Here is a 20,626-nt window from a genome sequence, read left to right on the forward strand (position 1 = left end):
TTGGCGTGTTTTACCCTTCCCAGGAAAGGGGGTGAATGATAAAGTGTGTGTATGCAGAGCACTGAGTTCCTGATTCAGCATTCTTTTTTCCTCCTGCTAAGTTCTGGAGCAGAGAGGACTCTGGGAAGGAAGGCTCCAAGTTCTTTTTCTGATAGATAAGCCAAGGCACAAGCAAGCCAGGGGGAGAGGCCCAGTTCTCTGGCTTCTGAAAGAGGGTGGTGGGAATCAGCCTGGGATGCCGTTCCTTGTGGGTCGTGTTGGACGCTATTTTGGTGCAAGATGGGACCAAGAAACGGGAAGGTTCTCATTCTTTGTCACAGGTACTTTTGAGAATTTGAGCAAGTTATTTAAAATGTCTCTGCTTCCAGAGCTGTAGAAATCAAACTTTTTTTTTTTTTTTTTTTTTGTGGCTCACTGCAGTCCAAAGCCCAGAGAAGGCAAGGCATGGGTGGCATTTTGGAGAGATCTAAAGCACCACTTACCTAAATAAACTCATTCTTTTTGTTAACCATGGTCCCTCAACTTCTTCAGATGGGTTTTAGCATCCTCTAAGCAATCGCCTGGAGTTCACACTGAGCTGGATTTGAGAAGTTCCACATACCTATCGTCCCATCAGGCCCTGAAGAAAGGGCTCAAGTTTCCCTTCCAAGCCCAGAGGCCCAGGGCTGGGAGGATGACAACACCCCCTTAAGTGTCAGTACTTGTGGGGGCTGTGCACACAGCCTGGGGCCCAGCCAAGGATAGTGAGCTGTGAGGCCACTGTGAGAACCACACGCTTAATCAAAACCAGCTCTGTGCTTACATGCTGCCCAGGGGATAAAAATAATAGTAATAAAAGTTTGAGAGAAGCTTGTATTTTCTGTCTATTTTAATCATTTTGTGATGAAACTGGATTTTATTTCTAGATCTGGGCCCCAGGGCTGAAGTACTTTGCTGGCCTGTTTGTATGGGGACAGAAAATGGAGGTGTGGAAAAGTGGGGGGTCCTAAAGAGACCAACAGATTTTGCCTTTTCATAGACAATGCCTCACCCCTTCCACAGATGGGCTTATCTCTAAACTTGGGGCCCTGGGATAGGGTTTTTGGTTTTTTTTTTTGGTTTTGGTTTGGTTTCTCTGAAAGAGGTTAGGTCCCTGGACTCTGACACTAGACAAGGGAGAAGGAGTCTTTGGGAAGCTTCTGGAAGAAGGTCTGAACTTCAAGAGTCTCAAAGTCAAAGCAGGGGGCTGGGCGCCCACACCTCCTGAGATGCCTCGTTTTTCATCTAAGAGCAAGCAACACAGAAGCACACAGAATTCCAGTTGGGGAAATGTGAGCCCTTTTTCTAGCTGTGTTGTTCAGTGGTGATGAGCCCTTAGATAAGCCTATGAGAAGACAGCCTTCCTAGACTTGTCTAGAAAGACAATGTCTCATGGCAAGAGTAAAGGAGAAATGAGTAACAAACACCAGGTGGGGAGCCCGCAAGATCCCTCGCTGGATAAAGGTGCAGGACCGGAGTTTGACCCCTCGGACCCACGTGGTGGAAGAAGAGAACTGGTTTCTTGGCTTCACACATAATCTACAACATGCTTCCAGGCCTCAAATAAATAATACTCTGTAATTTAAAAAATCAAAATAATGGGTGGCATTTTATTAGGTATTTATTCCATGCATGCATCTCTGTGTCTGTCTTTCATGTGTTCACAGCAGCCAGAACCATAACACTCAGCAATATTTAAATTTTTAAAGTTCCATCCTCCCTTCCTTCCTCCCTCCCTCCTTTCCTCCCTCCCTCCCTCCCTCCTTCCTTCCTTCCTCCCTTCTTTCCTTCCTTCCTTCCTTCTTTCCTTCTTTCCTTCCTTCCTCCCTTCTTTCCTTCCTTCCTTCCTTCCTTCTTTCCTTCTTTCCTTCCTTCCTTCCTTCCTTCCTTCTTCCCTTCTTTCCTTCCTTCCTTCCTTCTTTCCTTCCTTCTTTCCTTCCTTCCTTCCTTCCTTCCTTCCTTCCTTCCTTCTTCCCTCCCTTCCTTCCTCCCTCCCCACATCTCTCCCTTTCTCTACACCCTGTTCTCTCTTTGTTTTGGAGACAGGCTCTCCTCCTAGAACCCAGGTTGGCTGGAACTTGCCACGCAGCCCTGGCCAGTCTTCAACTCGCTACTCAAGTGTTTCAGATCTACAAAGACAGCAGTTTAACTCAGTCCAACCTACTCCTAACTATCGGCATGGGAGGGGTTAAAGAACAACCCGAAAAGCAGGAGAGGGTAAAGGAACATAGCGGACTCCGACAGACGGATGGACACGGACGAAGGTAAGTGCAACTCTCCTCAGCTGACCACAATGGCTGGAAGTAAGTGCTTGGGTTTTCACTCCCACCCAGCTAGTCAGGGTGACTTGCTCAGGTGACTGGCCTGGATTCTATGCATTAAATGAGGTTGACATTACTGTCACTCTCCTGACTCCCTCTTGTCAAGGTTACTAGTGATCTCTGCACTATTCTTCCCAATGGCTAGTGACCAGGCTGAGCCACATCAGTTGGCAGCATTTGCCTCACTGGTCATTCTTTTCTTTTCAGAACCCTGACCCTTTGGCTCCCTGGTTATCTCACCCCTGGACAGCTTTCTCTTTTCTCAAGACCATTCATCCCACTCTCCCTTGCAGACCCTGAGCTGCCCACTCATCTCAGTGAGGTACTCCCATCTCTCTCTCCTTCTCTCCACTCGCACTCACTACAGGGGCTCACTGAGTCCCAGGGAACTCGGTGGCCTCTGCATGTGGGTTGGGTGGTGGTCCCTGATCCTCCTCAGCCTTGTTTCTTGGCCTTCTTCATCTTGTGCTTGGCTCACCAGCCTGCTTCTTCCTGCCACACGGCCCACAAGCTCCACACCACTGTGCTTTTCTCCTACGTGTTCCTTCTTCCCTGTTCTCTTACTTTAAGAACTCCTTCCCTCACATCTGACAGGTCTCTGTTCAAATGTTCACTCGGCCAAAAGTCCTCAGCAACCCTTTCCTGAAGCTGGAGACTCTTCCCCATCACCTGTCTTGCTTCCCTTACACCCCATGGTGTTTCTTAAGTATACACACACACACACACACACACACACACACACACACACACACACACACGTCCTGAGACCAGGAATTTTCTCCTCCTTCTCATCAACACCAGCTCCTTGAGCTGGCAGGTTACACACCTAAATGTTTGCTGAATGAATGGATGAAGGTACGGGTGCCATAGAAGACACACGCTCCCCCTCACGACGATGTATGATCCTTTGTGGCTGTGAAGCCCTGCCTTCCCTGAAGCTAAGGCTGAATGCCTTGGCCAGGATACCTGGGGATGAGAGGCCTGAGCTGGGAGGGAACCACAGACATTTATAACTAAGTCCCCTGAGTAGAAAGAACTTTCCAGCCAAGGGCTGGCGATAATGGAGGGTCAAGGTCTCTCAGCATAGGTATCTTGACATGATAATTCCTTGACCAAAATCAGCCTACGGAACGGTCTGGCAGGCTCCAGGGCCAGACACACCTGAGCTCTATCAGGACAATGTACAGTGTACTTTACTGGGCGGGGCTTCAGTCTGGGGTAGTGTTTCTTATCTGTTAGCATTGCCAAGCTCATTGGGAAAGGTTGCCTGCACCCTCGTGCAGAAACCAAAAAGATGAAGTACAAAAGTCTCTAGCCACACAGGTATTAAAAGTCAGCTGCTTTCCCTTTACATGATTCTTTCTTTCTTTCTTTCTTTCTTTCTTTTTTAACAAGTTCTACCCTTTGTAAGCTCATTACCCTTCTGCTGAGTTTGGAAGGAGGATGATATGGCCACTATTAAAAGGCCCAAATGACCCCAAAAGGCAAAACCCAAGCACTGCTGTCAAGAGGCAGACATGCTGCCTCCTATAGGTCGCCCCTCCTGCCTTATAACAAACAGAATACTTGTCAGGCAATGCTGGCACGCACCTTTAATCCCAGCACTCTGGAGGCAGAGGCAGGAGGATCTGAGTTTGAGGCTAGTCTGGTCTACAGAGGGAGTTCCAGAACAACCCGGGCTACAGAGAAACAGTACCTTGAACAACAACAAAACAGAAGGAGGAGGAGGAAGAGAAAGAAGAAGATGAAGAAGAGAGAGAGAGAGAAAAGATACAGAACACCAGTAAGCCCAGATGAATTCCAGAGATCCTGAAATATATCTTCATATTAATCATAGATGTAGTTTTAATGGCATTGGGCACAGGCTGAATGAGGAATGGTGGCTTTCAGGGGCATGGCCAACCATGCTGAGTGACAGCAGGAGAGCCATCTTGAAACCTGCACAGTAGAGACCTCACTGTCCTCTTGGAGGGATACAGGACTGATTCTGCTCAGAGGTCAGGCAGGCAGCTAAAGTAGATGGACTAGTGAGCTTGCTAACAAAAATTCAACCACAGTTAACCACCTCTAAGTGCAAATGGTCTCTACCCCCCTTCCTTCCTTCTTCTCCTTCACTTCTTTGTTGAGGCAGTCTCCCATGCTGGTTTTAAACTTGTGCTCCTGTTGAATCAACCAACCCAGTGCTCAGAATCCAAGGTGGTGCACACTGACTCCTTTTGAGAATTTGACTGAAACCATGGATCCCACATTTTTAGAAAGATGCTCTTGTCTTTCCTCCATATCTGACTTTGATGGTCAGATCTACTGAGATCTCTGACTGAGGGACAAAAGACAGAAGGTTACTCAGCTTAGCCAATACAGGAACTCAAAGGAGGCAGAAAAAGTGACTTAAGGACAAAGGAGCGGTCAAGGAGCCCACAGTCCTTTGCTTTGCCTGGCGGGGCTCTTGGTGGGGAAACAGAACTAAGTGTGGCAAGATGCTCATCCAACAAATGACACGGACACATCTCCACGCACATCAGCAAGGACCATGGAGAGTGGGGTGGGGGTGGGGGGCTGCCACCTTTCCTTTCTGCAAACAAAACCAGACCAAGCCTGATTAACTGAGTCATCTCTGATGCCTCCGATGAAGTCTCCCCTGTTTCTAGCTCTTTCAAAGACCCAGCTCCTAATTAGTAGCCAGAGGCCAAAGTCTGACTTCAAAAGGAACTAGAGATAACTGATAGCCATTGCCCAGGTCAGTAGAGATGGGAGTCTTTGGGCACACCCCCTGAGCCAAGAAAGCCTCTTAGGTTGCAGAATGAACGAGCCCCTTAAATAAGTCAAACCAAACAAAACCTCCTAACTATATCATGAAAGGGGAAAGGAAATTATACTTCTGCAAACAAATCTGAAAAAGGTGCTGACACTATCCAGATAAGGGGAACAAATTGCTCTCTTGCCTGCAGCTTTCTGTGTCAATAGGAGCTCAAGAGGCCAGGGGTTTCAAGAGCAGATAACCTCATTAGCAGGCTGGCCACTTAGGGATGGGTCCAGTTTTCACGAAGGAACCCCTTGGACAGGGGACAACCACAGGCAGGTGAAAAAAGACACACAGAGATTAAGCAGGAACCTCACAGAATGCATCAAATTGACCGTAAACCTTGGCCCAGCAGATCTACTTCCTCAAAAGTCATTCCTAGAGCTCCAGGATAACCCATACTCTGTCAGACTACTGGCTAGCAACTATTTAATTTACTCTGCAATTCTGTGTTTTCAAAAGACACTTTCCTTTAGAAGACACCTGGTCTTTTCTCCCATTTGTTATGTACCCCGGATCTCTGCTTTGTGACCAGGAAGTGGGATTATGAAACCCAGAGTGAGGACAAAGACTCTTCGTCTTCTGAGACAGCTATAAAACAGGTTAGGATTTCAGGACTAAAGTGTTCACACTCAGGAGCCAGGACAACAAAGCTGTTCTTCCAGATGCCTTATTTAGACACCAGCTTTTGACATGTTACTGATGGCTGTTAAGCAGGCATTTCAAGGGCAAGAAACTTTTCCCAATACTACCTTTTTAGACGTTTCCAGGGAAGTGTAAAAAATACAAAAAGAAAAAAAAAAAAAGGCACTGGATTGAAAGTCCCGCAAGTTTTGCCCTATGGGGCCAGAGAGCCTCCTATAGATTGCCTTTCTTTTCTGAGCAGCCTCCCTTTTTCTCATCCATAAAATATGGATGTAGCAGCTGGGAATATAGCTCAGAGGAAAAGCCTCTGCCTAACACACGAGGAGTCCTGATAGGTAGGGCTCGGTGTCTAATGCTGTCAGTCACAATGAGAGATAGTAATGAGGGACTTAGTCTAAACCATCATAAGGTTCGTTCTATTCCTAGCCTCCAATTCCACATTTCTAATGGGGGGAGGGGGAGGAAGGAGACACAAATGCATGCTTCCTGCTGGGCCTTGCCCCTTCCTGAGTTGGAGAACTCCAAAGTCCTAACAGGTCTGCTCTTTCTCCTGCTTCTCCTCCCTTCTCTCCGCTGTCTTACTGCCACTTCTTTTGGCAGAAGTGGCCCTGTTCTCTTCTCTCCCCCACCTCAGCCTGACTCACCTTCTCCCAGAAGACACTTGAACACAGCTCCCTCCTCACACCCAGGCTCCTCAGTGGGCCTGTGAACCAGCACTGTGCACACTTGCTTGTTGTGGTTGGTTAGATACTTGTAGTCATTTTCCTGTGGGTGTGTCCTTTCTCGTGCTGGTGCCCTTATGCCTGCCTTCTTTGCCCAGAACTTTGTGGGTGTAGAGGTCAGAACAGGGAGGGGAGGAAAAGGTGAACGGTGCTTCTTCCTGGCTAGAGGATTCAGGAAGAGGCTATGTGGGCAATCGACCAATCAAGGTGAGGCCTCCACTTTCCTTTCTTCCCTGACTCATTTATTTTATTATTATTATTTTTTTTAAGATGGCTTGAGTTGCACCAAATGAATGCTGAAGTAAGGATGGGGACAATCTGGGCGACTTTCATTCAGACGTGGAAGGGGGCGAGAGGGGCCCTGTCTGTGTAGTGGCAATGGCAAACACGACTTACCGTCCACAGTGACTTGGCAGGAACACTCCGCCTGGCCAGTGCTGTTCTTGGCTACACACTTGTACAGCCCCCTGTCCTCAGGCAGCGCCTTTGCGATGGAGACAGAGAAGAGTGAGCCTGGAGGGGAGAACAGGAAGTGCTGTGAATGTCCAGGAAAGGGCCTGGTATCAGAGGCGCAGCAGGCCCCTTCTCAGACCAGAGGCCCAGTGGGAATCTACCTCCCTTCTTTCTGAATCCTGCAAACTCTCTGTTGATGACCCTACTCCAAAAAAGTGGAGTCCCAATCAACGCTCCCAGACCTCCTCCACCACTGGAGGCTCTTTGGGGAAGCAGAAGAAGGAGAGAGAAGAGGCCTTTGTCATCCGAAAAGAGGGGGAGGGAACAGACATACTTGGCCTTCCCCTTTCACAGTATAAGGAGCCAGGCACAGTCTTCTGGGGACAGTGGTAAGGAAGGAGTCACCTGGCAGTGATGTTGGAGACACTGCGAGTTTTAAAAACAACAACAATGGACACCATGCGTTTGCCATGATACATGTGTGGAGGTCAGAAGGCCACTTCCAGGAGGTGGTTCTCTCCTACCATATGCCAGGGATTAGATTCAGGGCAAGTTTTCCCAATGAAACGCCTGACTAGACCAAGGTAAAGGAAGTTTTGAGTGAACAGGTCAACCGGAGGGGGTAGGAATCCTCATTCAAGAGGGACACTGCCTTTGGGATGATCTCTTGTGAGATGGTAGTGGCTGTGGTCTGCAACTGTGGCAAATGGCTTTTTAGGAAGCCTGTTAGGGCTGAAGAACAGGTCGATGATGAGGGCAGAAGCAGAAGAGGGACTCCAAGAACAGCCTTCCTACATGGCTGGGTCTTGAGGAATGGGTCTTGAGGCCTCTTTCTTCACAGCCCTTATGGTCTATCCTCGCCTGAGACATAGCCCTGGGAGCGTGGAGGTGGACATCAGGAAGGCAGGCTGAGTATATACAAAAGCTCAGGATCTGGTCCTTCCCCACCCAGCTCTCTCATCCCCAGACCAAACAGTCCTCTTATAGAACTTTCTGACTTGTAGGGGAAAGTCATCTAAGAATGAAGCCAGCCGGACCAGACAGGAGTTCCGCCATCCGCTAGATCATACCTTGAGATGAACCAACAAGCCTTTCAAATGGCATTCTGCCCTAGCTGCCCAGTGTCAGTTCACCAGCCATTGCAACAGAATGACAGAGACATGTCCGTTCCACTGCCTATAAGTTACTTGTTTTACAACCCCCAGAACACTGGCATTGGGAAGACAGCTGTATGTATACATTCCAAGTTTATGGAATTGTGAGACAAGATAAATGGGCACTGTTCTCAGAGGAACCTTTTTAGCTCAAATTATGTATACTGGGCAGTTTTATCTCAACTTGACACAAACTAGAGTCATCAGACAGGAAGAAGCCTTAATTGAGAAAATGCCTCCAAAGAATCCAGCTGTAAAGCATTTTCTTAATTAGTGATCAGAGGGGGTGGGTCCAGCCCATTGTGGGTGGTGACATCCCTGGGCTGGTGGTCCTGAGTTCTATAAGAAAGTAGGTTGAGCAAACCAGGGGAAGTGAGCCAGTAAGTAACATCCCTCTATGGCCTTTGCATCAGCTCCTGTCTGTAGATTCCTGCCCTGCTTGAGGTCCTGTCCTGACTTCCTTTGCCCATGAACAGCAATGTAGAAGTGTGAGCTGAATAAACCCTTCCCTCCCCAACATGCTTTTGGGTCATGGTGTTTTGTTGCAGCAACAAAAACCCCAACTATGACAATCTGGTTACACAAAGCTGATGCCAGGAAACCCAGAGAGCAAGGATGGCATCAGGGGGGCCCCCAGGACCTCACTAGAGAGTTGGAAAGCCCACACTGCTTCCTGAGATAACATAGCTACTCTGTGCCTCGTCCCTCCTACTCAGCTCTTGAACAGGCCTGACCCTTTTCTCCCATGGTGAGACCAGTGGCTCACCATTATCTTCCCAATGGCAACAGGAAGGGTTTTGGCTGGAGATGGAGAAAGTCTGGTGTGAGAGTGAGAACTGGGAGGCACAGGCACAGGGGGGTGAGGACAGCCATTCCAGTCCTTTGGCTTGCTAGGAAGATGTTAGTCTGATGCCTGGCTTGAGAGACAGGTGTGGAGGAAACCCACTAACCTCTGGATGTCCCTGCTTTCTGGGAGGACTAATTCCATTCACCCATCCCCAAGTGATAGCCTGTCATAGTCCTCATTTTTTTTTTTTTTTTTTTTTTTTTTTAGTTTTTGTTTTTTATTTTGGTTCCCCAGCTGCCTTTGGCCCAAAACTTAAATGACAGGTACATCAAGCAATCAATCGCCTGAAGGGCAGCGGACGATCTGAATGAGACCCCACTTCCCTGCCCAGCTCTCCAAGTCCCCAGCCATGGCCACATGCGTGCGTGGGTTGGAAGGAGGTTGGGCAGGCTGGAGGCTGGCTACCCCAGATGAAGAATCTGGAATTTCCTGTGGGACGGCTCATTCTTGACCTCCAGAAGAAAACTGTTTCCCAGCATTTTTTTTTTTTTAAGAAGCCTCAGCCTATCAACCTAGTGGGGAGTTGAGAGGGAGTGAGGGGGGATGGGAAGCAGAATCCACAGAGTGGTTCAGCAGAAGCTCTACCAGGAGCCCCTCCTGGTCCCCCCATCCAGCTTCCCTTCCCTGAGTGGATGGGGAGAGGGGAACGAAAGGGCTAGGGTTGAAGTTAGGGGTTGCTAGGCTCCCCCTGCCTGCCCTGCTGACATGCACTGGCCAACAATGCCACTCGCCTGGGGTCCCTTCCTTAGGTATAGTGTCTTTTGTGTCACCTCTAAGACCCTAGCTCTAGCTGCACCTCTCCTGAGGCATCTGAACAAACTGGTTGCAGCATAGCCTATTTCACGGCCATTGCTGAATCACACTCCTGTCCCACGTGCTATCTCTGAGGGCAATAACCACGTCTGAAATGCTACTGCAATAAAAAGTCATTGAGGCTATTTCCACAGCAGGAGCTCTGGGGGGAATCTATGCATGAACACATGTTTTTTTGTATTGTTGGAAAAAGTAGAAATAAGATAGGAATTCCAAGTTCTTTAAATGGGTTCTACATAAATATCAATGCCTTGTATACAGTAGGCACTGTATAACTTGTAGAATGGGTTTATACAGGCTCGAGAAAGCCTTCACAAGATTCCACCCTGAAGGCAATTAAAAATGAATCATCTCTTGACAACAGCAACAAAAACAAAGCGTGCTTTACTAGACTGGGAGAAATGTTTTGTTAGGGGAAGCCCAGCCTGGAGGCAGGAAGCAACACAGAGAGATAAAGGCCCTTTTAAAAGCTACTTTTAGTCCTGCATGAACTCCGGGGTCATTGCCGCCCCATAGCTAAGACAGGTCTAGAAAGGGAGGCCAAGTGCCTGTCTCTGGAGGACAGGCCCAGCTAATTGTCTTCTGAACACAGGCACCCCTCAGCTCTGGCTGCCAGAAAACTGGCTGACCCTCCAAGAATTGCCCAATGGTCAAAGCCCACCAATGGGTGTCATATCTCTTTTTGGGATTTCCTCAGCACTAAGTGGAGTGGGTGTAACCGTGTTCTTCAGGCCTTGGGGCTCTACTCCTGGATACTTATACAGGTGTCCCCTACAGCAGTAGGAGCTCCGTGATCTGTGTATCAATTGGGTGTGTCAACTAATGTGACAGGGGTCTAAGAAGGAATGCTGGCGGAAGTGAATCTTGACAGGGGGGGGCAGGATGGGGGTCAGTGCAGTCAGAGGTAGGTGCTGGGAGACAGGAAGATGGGTATTGCCTTCCTTCCCTACTCATCACTTCAAATCAAGGACTCCCTTAGTTCCAGTGACAACATCCCTCTGGCCCAAGAGCACTGTCTGTCCTCTCCACCTCCCTGTCCTCTACGCAGCCCTAGCCATCACCCTGACCTCCAAGCCAGGCTACAGGTTTGATGGCACATGTTTGTACTTCTTGCACTGGATTATTTCCCTTTGTGGCCATGCTCACCTTGGCAGCCTCGGCACCATGCACCCCGATCTCTTGAGCAGTCTCCATACTTGTCTTTGGCCTGGTATCAGTCCAAGCCCCTAAAAGCCCAACTTCTTGTGTTGCATTCCTCACTGTGAAATCTCCCCTGCATGGCTAGCTGCTGCATTTAGACATGTTCTCTGACAGGATGTGGGCTGAAATCAGGGCTAAGTCACCCCCACTCACATAGACCCATTTTGCAAGCAGCCAGCCTTTAGTGCCCTAGCCCTGTACAGGACCCACCTACTGCTACCTTCCCTGCTGCCCAAGTCTGGCCTGCTTTCTGGGCTTTCCTATCAGTCACCCCAGTCCCCTAGCATGTAACAACTCAATCTCTCAGACCACACTTTGTGGCACTGGCTCCAACAGCTGTCTCACAGCGAGCTTATGTCTTTGCTGCCAGACCTACTAGGAGCAGAGTCAATCCACCTCTGGCCACTGCCTTTCTGGACCTCTCCAGTGACAGCTGATAAGCCTAAAATGCATTCCCCCTCCGGGGGGTGGGGGAGGCTTCTTAAAGACTTGGTGGGTGCAGGCTCAGGGGGCAGGGCTGGAATTTGGAGAAGAAGCACTGTCCTCTTTATCACGGCAAGATAGACTCACTTCAAGGTCTTCTTTCTCCACTGCAGGGAAGTGTGTCTGTTATTTAAGAGCTGTGCAACCTTGGGCAGTTTACTTAACTTCTCTGTTATTAGGATACTTGATCGTGTGAGAATTAAGGGATTGGAAAATGGAACTGTCCAGGATGGCATCTGGGCATGACGCTCCATGGATAGAAACAAGGTACTCATTTGTGCTTTGAAAGACAGACTACTGTTTGAAGTCAGCTTCGGAGCTCTCTCTATAATCCATACCCCCCCTCTAACAGTCTCTCTTCTCTTGTCACAGACCCCTTTGGTCCTCCCCTGTGGGAGGTGATCATGTTGCTCCCATTTCTGTGCTCTGAAGATTACTCCAAGCAACCCAGGCCTAAGAGCAGCCAGCGGCTGGTGGCTCCAAGAGCACTTCTGTGATCAGGGCTGAGATCTAGCTTTACTGCTCATTTGAGCAGACTCTGTAAGCTTTGGCTTTGGGAACTGCCCTCTCCACCACTGCTGAACCCCAGTTTTCCCGGGGCTGGTGTACTCATAGTGTCTTGCAGGATTCTATCACTTACATGTCTCAGGTTGGTGGCTGTCCTCCATCCTGCCCAGAGAGGTCACCGGATGTGGTGACCTGGGAAACACTCCTGGTCAAGCTTTCCAGTTTGTTTGAATGGGAGGTCCTAAGACCTTCTGTGTGTGGGTATCATGGGGGCAGAACTAACAAACACAGGGGGATGGGTGCCTTCTGGAATACCCTGCCAACCTGAGAACATCAGTGTGAAAAAGCTACTGTCAACACATTAGCAGGAGATTACAACATCTCTCTCTCTGCTGAACAAAACGTCCAGTTTGCCTTTCAGTCAGTGTTTAGACTCCACACAATTCGGCTGCTCCAGATTTGCTGGCTGAATCGCAGAGTAAGGGACAGGGTCGCTGCTATCTACAAATGCCTCCTTCCAGGATGGATGAGGGGAGAGCGTGTGGAGAGGGGAGTAGCCAGAGAAGAGTGGAGCGAGGAGAAATGCGTGGGCTGATGTCTCAGAGCACTGGCGTTTACTAAGACCTGTCCACTCAGCCTCTCCATCGACTTCCCTTGTATCTCAAGGGCACATGCCACATCCTGGAAATGTCTTCATGATCCTTTAGGCTCAGCCCCAGTTCAGGCAGGACCCTGTCCCTCCACTGTCCACCTCAGTGGGATCTCATCTGACCTAGAAGTTTCTGATAAGACCTGTGATTTATAAGAACATCTTAAGCCACACCAAGGGCTGGTTAGGTAGCTCGGCAGCAGGTGAAGGTGCTTTCCTGCCACTTCCCCACCTGAGTTCGATCCTAGGGGTACACACAGTGGAAGAAGAGAGCCAGCTCCTGCAAGCTGTCTTCCCACCTCCAAACACAACCACACACATGGGGCAGCGTGTGCCCATACTCATAATCAATCATATTCTCTCTCTCTCTCTTACACACACACACACACACACACACACACACACACAAAATGTAAAAGGACAATAAACCATAACAAGGGGCTGAGGCTAGCCTCCTCTCACTCCCCTGTTTTCTCTGGTGTAAACTGGCATGATCGAGAACTCCAAGGCCCCAAAGGCCACACGGGTGGCAAGGCTTGCACCACCCCCAACCAAGAATGTGAAACACCAGCAAACAGAAGTCTCATCCAAATTAGGAAGCAAGCAGCTCTGTCCCGCGTGAGTGGGTCCATCGGGGCTGTGTAAGGGGTTGGCTTGCCCACGGATCCCTTCAGACCCACAGTGTTCTGAAGACTGAGCTGTTGCTGATGCCAGCTCCAAACCGGCATGCCAGCACTCAGTATCTCCTACACTTCTCAATCAATAGTGGCCTCAGGGTCGCCAGCTAACCTCAGCTCCATGTCCCCTTGTGTCTGTCTGCAAGCATAGCTCTCTCCATGGGGAAGGGGGCTGTTGAACACTCAGTCCTAGGTCTGCTCAGAGGAGACCTGGGTGAGGTGCCAGGAGAAGGTTCTGCAAGACAGACATCAAGGCACAGCATGTACCACGAGGATCAGAAGTCCAGCTCACAGCCACAGTAGGCTCATGTGTACACCCAGGGCCCCTCAGCGGAGAGCCCATCCTGTAAGTGAGAGGAATAGTGATGGCTATTCCAACTCAGGCCATGGGTACAAAGTGACCATCAAGGTTCATGCTATGACAGTGACCCATGTAGGTACAGGCTTCCCATCTTCCCTACCCTCACCCTCATTTACCTTCTTGCGCAAGGACGATGAATTTTGTGGTCTTGAGTGTCTTTCCATTCAGTGTCCAGGTGACAGTGGCTGGGGGATCGGAGGTCACCTGGCACTGGAGTAGCAGCTTCTCACCCTCTGCCACATGGACATCTCGTAGCTTTTCCTTGAAAACTGGAGCCGAGCCTTGGCTCTCGGGTCTTTTTTCATTGCCTGTGGCTCCGACATGCCCTTTCTTACAGTTCACATCATTCTTAACCTCCTTGGGTTCTTCTTTCCCAGATGGTTTCGGGGTCTCAGCACACTTGGCATTGGCCACAGGCTTCTGGGTCTCAATAGGCTGTGCATTGGCTATGGGCTTCAGGGTCTCGGCAGGCTTGGCATTGCTCACGGGCTTCAGGGCCCCGACTGGCTGTGTGTTGCCTGAAGGCGCGGGGCTTTCCCCAGCCTTGACATTCAAGACCTCAGCACTGTTGCCCCCATTCTCCGCAGGTGCCTTCTTCTTGCCACCTAGCACTGAGCGAAAGTCTGGGGTGGCAGCTTTTTGAGGTGGCACCTTCTCAGGAATGGGGGTCTTAGGGGTCCCCTTCTTGGCTAGGACAGACCGGAAGTCCACCTGCTGGGGGCTATGCACCTTCCTCTCTTCCTCAGATACAGTCTTTGGCTTCACTTGCCGCTGAAGGTTGGCGCGGAAATCCATCTGCTCGGCCGGAATGTCCTTCAGGTCGTCTTCTGATAAAGTCTTGGTGCTCACCTTCTTTCCCAGGAGGTCTCGAAAATCCCGCTGCTCCACCTCCTGCTGGCGGATGCCCTCTTCTGTGTGCAGCCTGGTCTCCACCCGTCTCTTCAACAGCCTCCTCACGTCTTCTCCGTCTTCCTCCTCAGGCCAACCCTGCTCTCTTGCTGGCCAGCCCGGCCTCAGGGTCCCAACACGGTCACCATCACCATGAGCACCAACTCCTCCACCACAGAGGCCCTCACAGCTGGTAGGCTCCCGCCCCCTGCAATAACCAGTGAAGGAAAAAGAGAAAGTAGCAGGGAGGAAAAGGGGCTGGGTAAGGCAGAAACGTCAGGGGAGAGCAAATCCCTGAGGGCGGAGGAGGGTAGAGAGGAGGGGGAAGGAGACATGGGGGCCGGCCAGGCTGTGTTTATAGAAGGGAACATTGGTGAGAGGCACTCACTTGCCTAGTTGGTTTATTATATCGGTAATGATTTCAGTAGCCTTATAAGGGTGTGTGCAAAAAAAAAAAAAAAAAAAAAAAAAAAGAAAGAAAGAAAGAAAAGAAACACACATCAACCCCCCCTTTGCCTTCTCCTGGCCTCCCTCCTTCATCCCCTTCCAATCTTTCTCCTTGGCTCTGGTAGCCTCAGCAGGAGGACACAAACAACCCCAGGCTTCAGGGCCAGGCAGAGGGTGTAGGGTGCAGGGGCCTGGCCAGGCTACTCCTGAGGGGACTCACCATGGTGGTGGGGCTCTGGAAGGGCTTTTGTGCAGCATCAGTGACACTTGGCAACTGCACTCGCCAACCTGGTTCCTGATAAAGTCAAGGACAAAACAATAAGAACTGTGAGGCTCCCTGGGCAAAGGACCTATTCAGCCCAGGGCGGGAAGTGGTGGAAGGCAAGTGGAGACTTGGTTGTGGGCTGATGGACCACAGTGGGTGGAGGAGGCCTTGGGCTTAGCTGTGGCTTCCATCCCATACTTAGATTTAGGGTAGGACTCTCACCCTGTGGTCAGCCTTGATTTTTACAGTCCCAGCTTAAGTGGGGGGGGGAATGTTTGAAAGGGCAGCAAAGATCAGCATCTACAAATGGGAATCCTTTTTCAACATCTTAAAATAAATAAATAAAGAAAGAAAGAAAGAAAGAAAGAAACACCATCCATCCGTCGATCACTCAATCCCAGAGTAAAGGCTGTGAGGTTGTGAGGAAGCCTCGAGTCTATGCAGACAGGCCCTGCTCAGGTGCCCAGTGACCTGACCTGATTCTACACTCCTTCCAAGTAATGACAGCCACTTCCCCAATGGCTGAATTCTCCCTGAAAAACAGCCACAGCCTCCCTTCATTAATCAGAACATTCTGTGTTAAAAACCTAACAAGCGTGTCTCCCAACATGGGTGGCCCTTTTCTTTTCCTCCTTCAGGTGGGGAGGGCTCTGGATTCTTTACACAGAGCTGCTCAGCCTCCAGGGGTGCACGGCTGGCCGGCTGCTGGCCAAGCTGAGGCCCCTCTTCTCAGGCAGGGGGCTGACAGGCTAGTCTGGTGGATTCAAAGCAGTTGAGCCTTCTGACCTGCAAGGCTGCCCTCTGCTGGTGTTTCAAAGCGATGTCTCCTAAAAGGGCAAGTCTGGGAATTAAATGGGTAAGTTCCAAGGACCCTGTTTATCCTGGACCCTCATGACTGCCACATGTTTTGTCTGATTTTCTGCATTGTGCTAGCTTGGTCTGGAGGGTGTAGAGAGGTGTGGGGATTACTCAGGACAGTGCTGGAATTCTCAGGTCCCACAGTTCCCTAGATTGCCTTAGCAGCACTGCTGGGTCTGAGCGACCCTTCCAGGCCCCGTGATAGAATTACCAGCTGCCAGCTCTGGACCTCCTCCTTACAAACCCCATGTCATTTCATTAATGGTTCTAGCTGCTCAGAGACAGCATGATTTATATAAGGCAAATGGAGTGCTTGGCGGTTAAATGATGCACCTAAACTCAAACGTAACCAGCTGGGATGGGGCTGGGACCTAAATCTACCTACATACAAGACTTGTGGCCTGTATACATTGTTTATCAGAACCAGTTTGCTCTGGAATCTCTGTATACGTGTGTGCCTTAAGCACAGGAGTGGATCCTTACATAGTGCATGGGACCACCTGGTAGGCACCTACATCTGAATCTGGGGATATGTGCTTTTGTCCGTTGCTGCCACAGTGGTACATCCACCACACTTTGTCTGGTACTTCCTCATGGAAAGACACTAGCAGCCTACGCAGTGGTTCAGCTTTTCAGGGTCTGTGGATTTGCTCCTTACCCTTGGACAGAGACCCATGTGAACAAGGATAGCTCTATTTGCTTCCTTTCCACCCTCTCTCTCCTCCTTTGTTCTCTCCCAGGCTGTGACCATGTAGATCCCTTCCTCATTCATCCCTCCTCCCTGTCAGCCAGCCCCACTAGTTTGTCCCTTGCTCGAGGCCCAGGCTCTTTGAAGCTACCGATTGAAGAGTGTAGGCTATTCCTCTGTTTCTATTAGTGCCAGCCTGTGAGCATGCTACCTGGCTTCCTGATTCTGGCAGCCTACAGGGCAGTGTTAAGCTATTCTTTCTCTACTTCACAGTGATGCTGGCATGGAATGGAGCAAGATGCCCAGTGGGTATTTCTTTGGTAGTTCTTTTCTCTTCACATCATCTTCGAGTTTCCTCTTGTCATAAGGAGGACAAAACCCAGGCATAGAAATCAGGAGCAGATCCTGACCAGATGGCCCCACTTTACTCTAGTCACATTCGAGGACGCTGTGCACCAGGGATGGACTGTCTGCTGAGCTGGAGCTACACTTATCTATCTATCCCCATAGATGTAAGTAAGTAAGGGCTCTTGTCATTGCCTTGATCTGTCCCCATGGTGGGGACTATGGACAAAGATAAGTCCCACCCAAGGTCTCTAGCTCCACCCACCCTGAGGTCTCCAGACAGATGAGGGGGAAGAACACAGAGACACTATGGCTGGGCCACTGGGGGAACAATACTGAAAGCCTAAAATGAAAACCTCTACTGGGCCTTTAAGGCAAGCCATGGATTCTTCTGGAGCTTATAAAGTTCAGATAGACTCTTGCCTGGCTCATCTACCAGTGACCTAACCAGAAGGAACAGTATCTTGGAGACATTGTTAATATTACCCACACTTCATCACAAACAAGCTGAGACTGAGGCCCTGCCCTGATGTGGCCCCAGAGGACACAGCAGTCACTCTGTAGGCTGCAAACCTGCCATAAACACGCTCCCTTTTCCCGAGCCCCGTATTATAGGGTCACACTTTGGTTAGAAGCCTTACAATGTGTCCTTCCCCAAATCATCACACAGGACAATTTTATATACAAAGATGAAGGGCTAATATTCTAGGAAATATCTGCGCTTTCTAACATCTCAGCTGGATGTTGCTAGCTCTCCTTTTGGTCAGAGCTGGCAAAGAGAAGGAGAGGTCAAAACTCATCCATGCCCATCGCTCCATGTTAGCAGGAACAGACTGAACCCCTTTGTTTTCTTCCAGCCCCTTTATTGAAAGACCTTCTTCCATGGGCTAGGTCTGACTTCTGTCAGGACAAAGAAAGTGAGAGGGAGCAAGGTCCCGGGCAGGCCAGGTATGCGCTCCTCAGGAGAACTTCCCACTGATTTGCTCTATTTTTTCTGGGGGCAGAGCCAAGGCCAAGGCAATGGCCCCCTGGGGGAATGAGGAATCTAGACTTTGAGAGGAAAAGGGCAAGGGATCCATGAAGAGGCCAGCATGAATTCCCAGGTCCCCTAATTCCCGGTGTATGGAAAGACACTCCTAATGATAGGCTGTAAGAACTGAAGAACATCTGATAGAAGTCAAGAGACAAGGGCTCGAACTTAGGGCTTAGCTCAAGGCCATGAGCAAGTCAATGACCTGAAACCTTGGTGTTCCTCATTATTAGATGGGAAGGCTAGATAATTTCTGCATTCCCTGCCAGCTGGGATAGTCTACATTTTATGACTGTCCCCAGCTGGTCCCGGACAGTCTGCCTTTTGCCCTTCCAGTGTAACCCCCTCTATGGTCTGGCAAACTTCCTATAGATCTTTGCTTTGTTCTCCCCACCCCCTTCTTTCTTGGTTCATTTAACAGCCAAGTCCTCTTTCACTGGCCAACACACAGTCTTTCTTTTTGCTTCAAAATCTCACAAAAAACCAGGAGATGGAGACAGGAAAAGCAGGAGTTCAAGGTTTGAGGTCACCTGGGCAATGTGAGACTGTATCTCAAGAAACCAAATCAGACAAACAAAATATCACACACAAAAACATCCTATCTCTTATAGGCTATCTAGTTGATTAATACAAGTGTATTCTCAAAGTATCATTCCTTCATTAGGAAGTATTGTCACATTAAGTCACTTTCTGCCCTAGTATTGGGCTAGTGAGCAGGGCGTAGGCTCCTCATCACGGAGGCAGATTTGTCCCTCCTGATAATGTCTTCAAGGCTAAGGCAAAGTCACTGGACATCTTCTAGGCAAATGGCTGGTGGGAATGCGACAACACATATTTGTAAGAGGATCCTCTATAATTCAGATCAGCAGAGCTCTGCCTGAAGAGGCATAACTTCTAAACAGACCCAAAAATCTCTAAGAGATAACAGCTTTCTTTTCTTCTCTTTTGATTTATTTATTTTATGTATGTGAGCACCACTGTCTCTGTCCTCAGACACACCAGAAGAGGGCATCAGATCCCATTCCAGGTGGTTGTGAGCCACCCTGTGGTTGCTGGGAATTGAACTCGGGACCTTTGGAAGCCCAGTCAGTGCTCTTAAATGCTGAGACACCTCTCCAGTCCTGCTTTCTTTTTTCAAGGGGTATTTTTAAAAATGCACTTAAGCATTTTTGGGGTAAGTTTGTTAAGCAGCAACAGCTTGTTGGTGTGAGTAAAAATCACATGCTCAGAATTAGGCAGGTACAGTATGCTGTCATGGCAAAAGCCATAGCATGTAGCTTATAGAGCTGAACCTGAAACATGGGCTCAGTATGGGGGGAAGTGATAAAGCTCAGGAAGGAAGTGACTAGGTGCTCAGGCACCCATTAAAGCCATGTCTAACCATCCTCAGGATACGCCACGACCTCACATACACAGGTCAGGTGCTTATGTCAGTCTTGGGCCTCAGAGAAGACATTCTGTCTGTCACTTGGGCATCACTTAGGACTTCAGGAGATAGAGCATTTTAACAGGGAAAATTAATCTCCCTGTGGTTGTTTTAGTTTCATTTCTTTTTTTATTACTTGTGATGGCTAAAATGACCAATTTGACAATATCTAGACTCACTTCAGAGACAAGCCTCTTGTCCTACTTGTAAGGGATGATCTGGGGTTAATTGATTGGGAAGACTAGGCAGCTCCAGTCCGTGGGCTGGGGGCCTGGGCTGAAAACAAAGGAGAAAACCCGCTGAGCACAGGTTCTCCCTCTGCTTCCTGACTGCAGATGCCCTAAAGCTCCAGCTGCTGTGACCTCCCCTCTGTTATAGACGGTACCCTGGGCTGCGACGGAATAACTCTCCCCCACCGCACACTCTGTAAGCCACTTTTTCACTCTTTTATCCTGGTACACGATAAGAAGCTAGTACATTACTCTTTTTTGTTTGTTTCTTGGTCTCAAACTTAGAGCCCTACATGCTAGGCAAGTGTCTTCCACTACCCGTGTCACCAGCTCCTCTAGTAATAATTTTTGTTGTTCTGGGTTTTGATTTTTTTTGAGACAGGCCTCTCTACATAGCCTTGGCTATCTTTGAACCTTCTATGTCGACCAGGCTGGCCTTGAACTCATAGAATTCTACCTGCCAAGTGCTAGGATTAAGTGTCCACCAAGCTCTACCTGTAGCAATTAAAAAATATTTTAAAACTTAATTTTGAATGTTTTTTCAGTTGTGGGAATCAAACTCAGGGCCTTGGACAGCCAGTCAGGCGTGCTACATTCTGCTCCTAGTTTTAATTACATGTATGTGCTATATACTTCATATACATGTGTGGGTATATGAAGTAAGTGCAGGTATCTAAAGAGTCCAGAAGAGGACATCAGATCTTCTGGAGCTAGAGCTGCTGTCCAGTGTGGGTGCTGGAAACAGAGCTTGGGTCCTGGGCAAGAGCAGTATGTTCTCTTAACCACTGAGCCATGGCTC

The 20,626-nt window shown here is 49.2% G+C and overlaps 1 protein-coding gene across 1 annotated transcript in view; it reads right to left on the bottom strand.

The window, feature by feature from the left end:
* Positions 1 to 20,626, bottom strand: part of MYLK (myosin light chain kinase) — a gene marked incomplete at its 5' end in the record, with an annotated part of 169,062 nt that overhangs the window by 66,512 nt on the left and 81,924 nt on the right. Inside the window, 3 exons of the mRNA XM_080918785.1 lie at positions 6,903 to 7,019; positions 13,767 to 14,746; positions 15,206 to 15,280. Of these exons, the coding sequence (XP_080774911.1) occupies positions 6,903 to 7,019; positions 13,767 to 14,746; positions 15,206 to 15,280 (1,172 nt within the window). The remainder of the gene's footprint in view (positions 1 to 6,902; positions 7,020 to 13,766; positions 14,747 to 15,205; positions 15,281 to 20,626) is intronic.

This window comes from Micromys minutus (genome assembly GCF_963924665.1).
Source record: "Micromys minutus genome assembly, chromosome: 7".
Classification (NCBI taxonomy): Eukaryota; Metazoa; Chordata; class Mammalia; order Rodentia; family Muridae; genus Micromys; species Micromys minutus.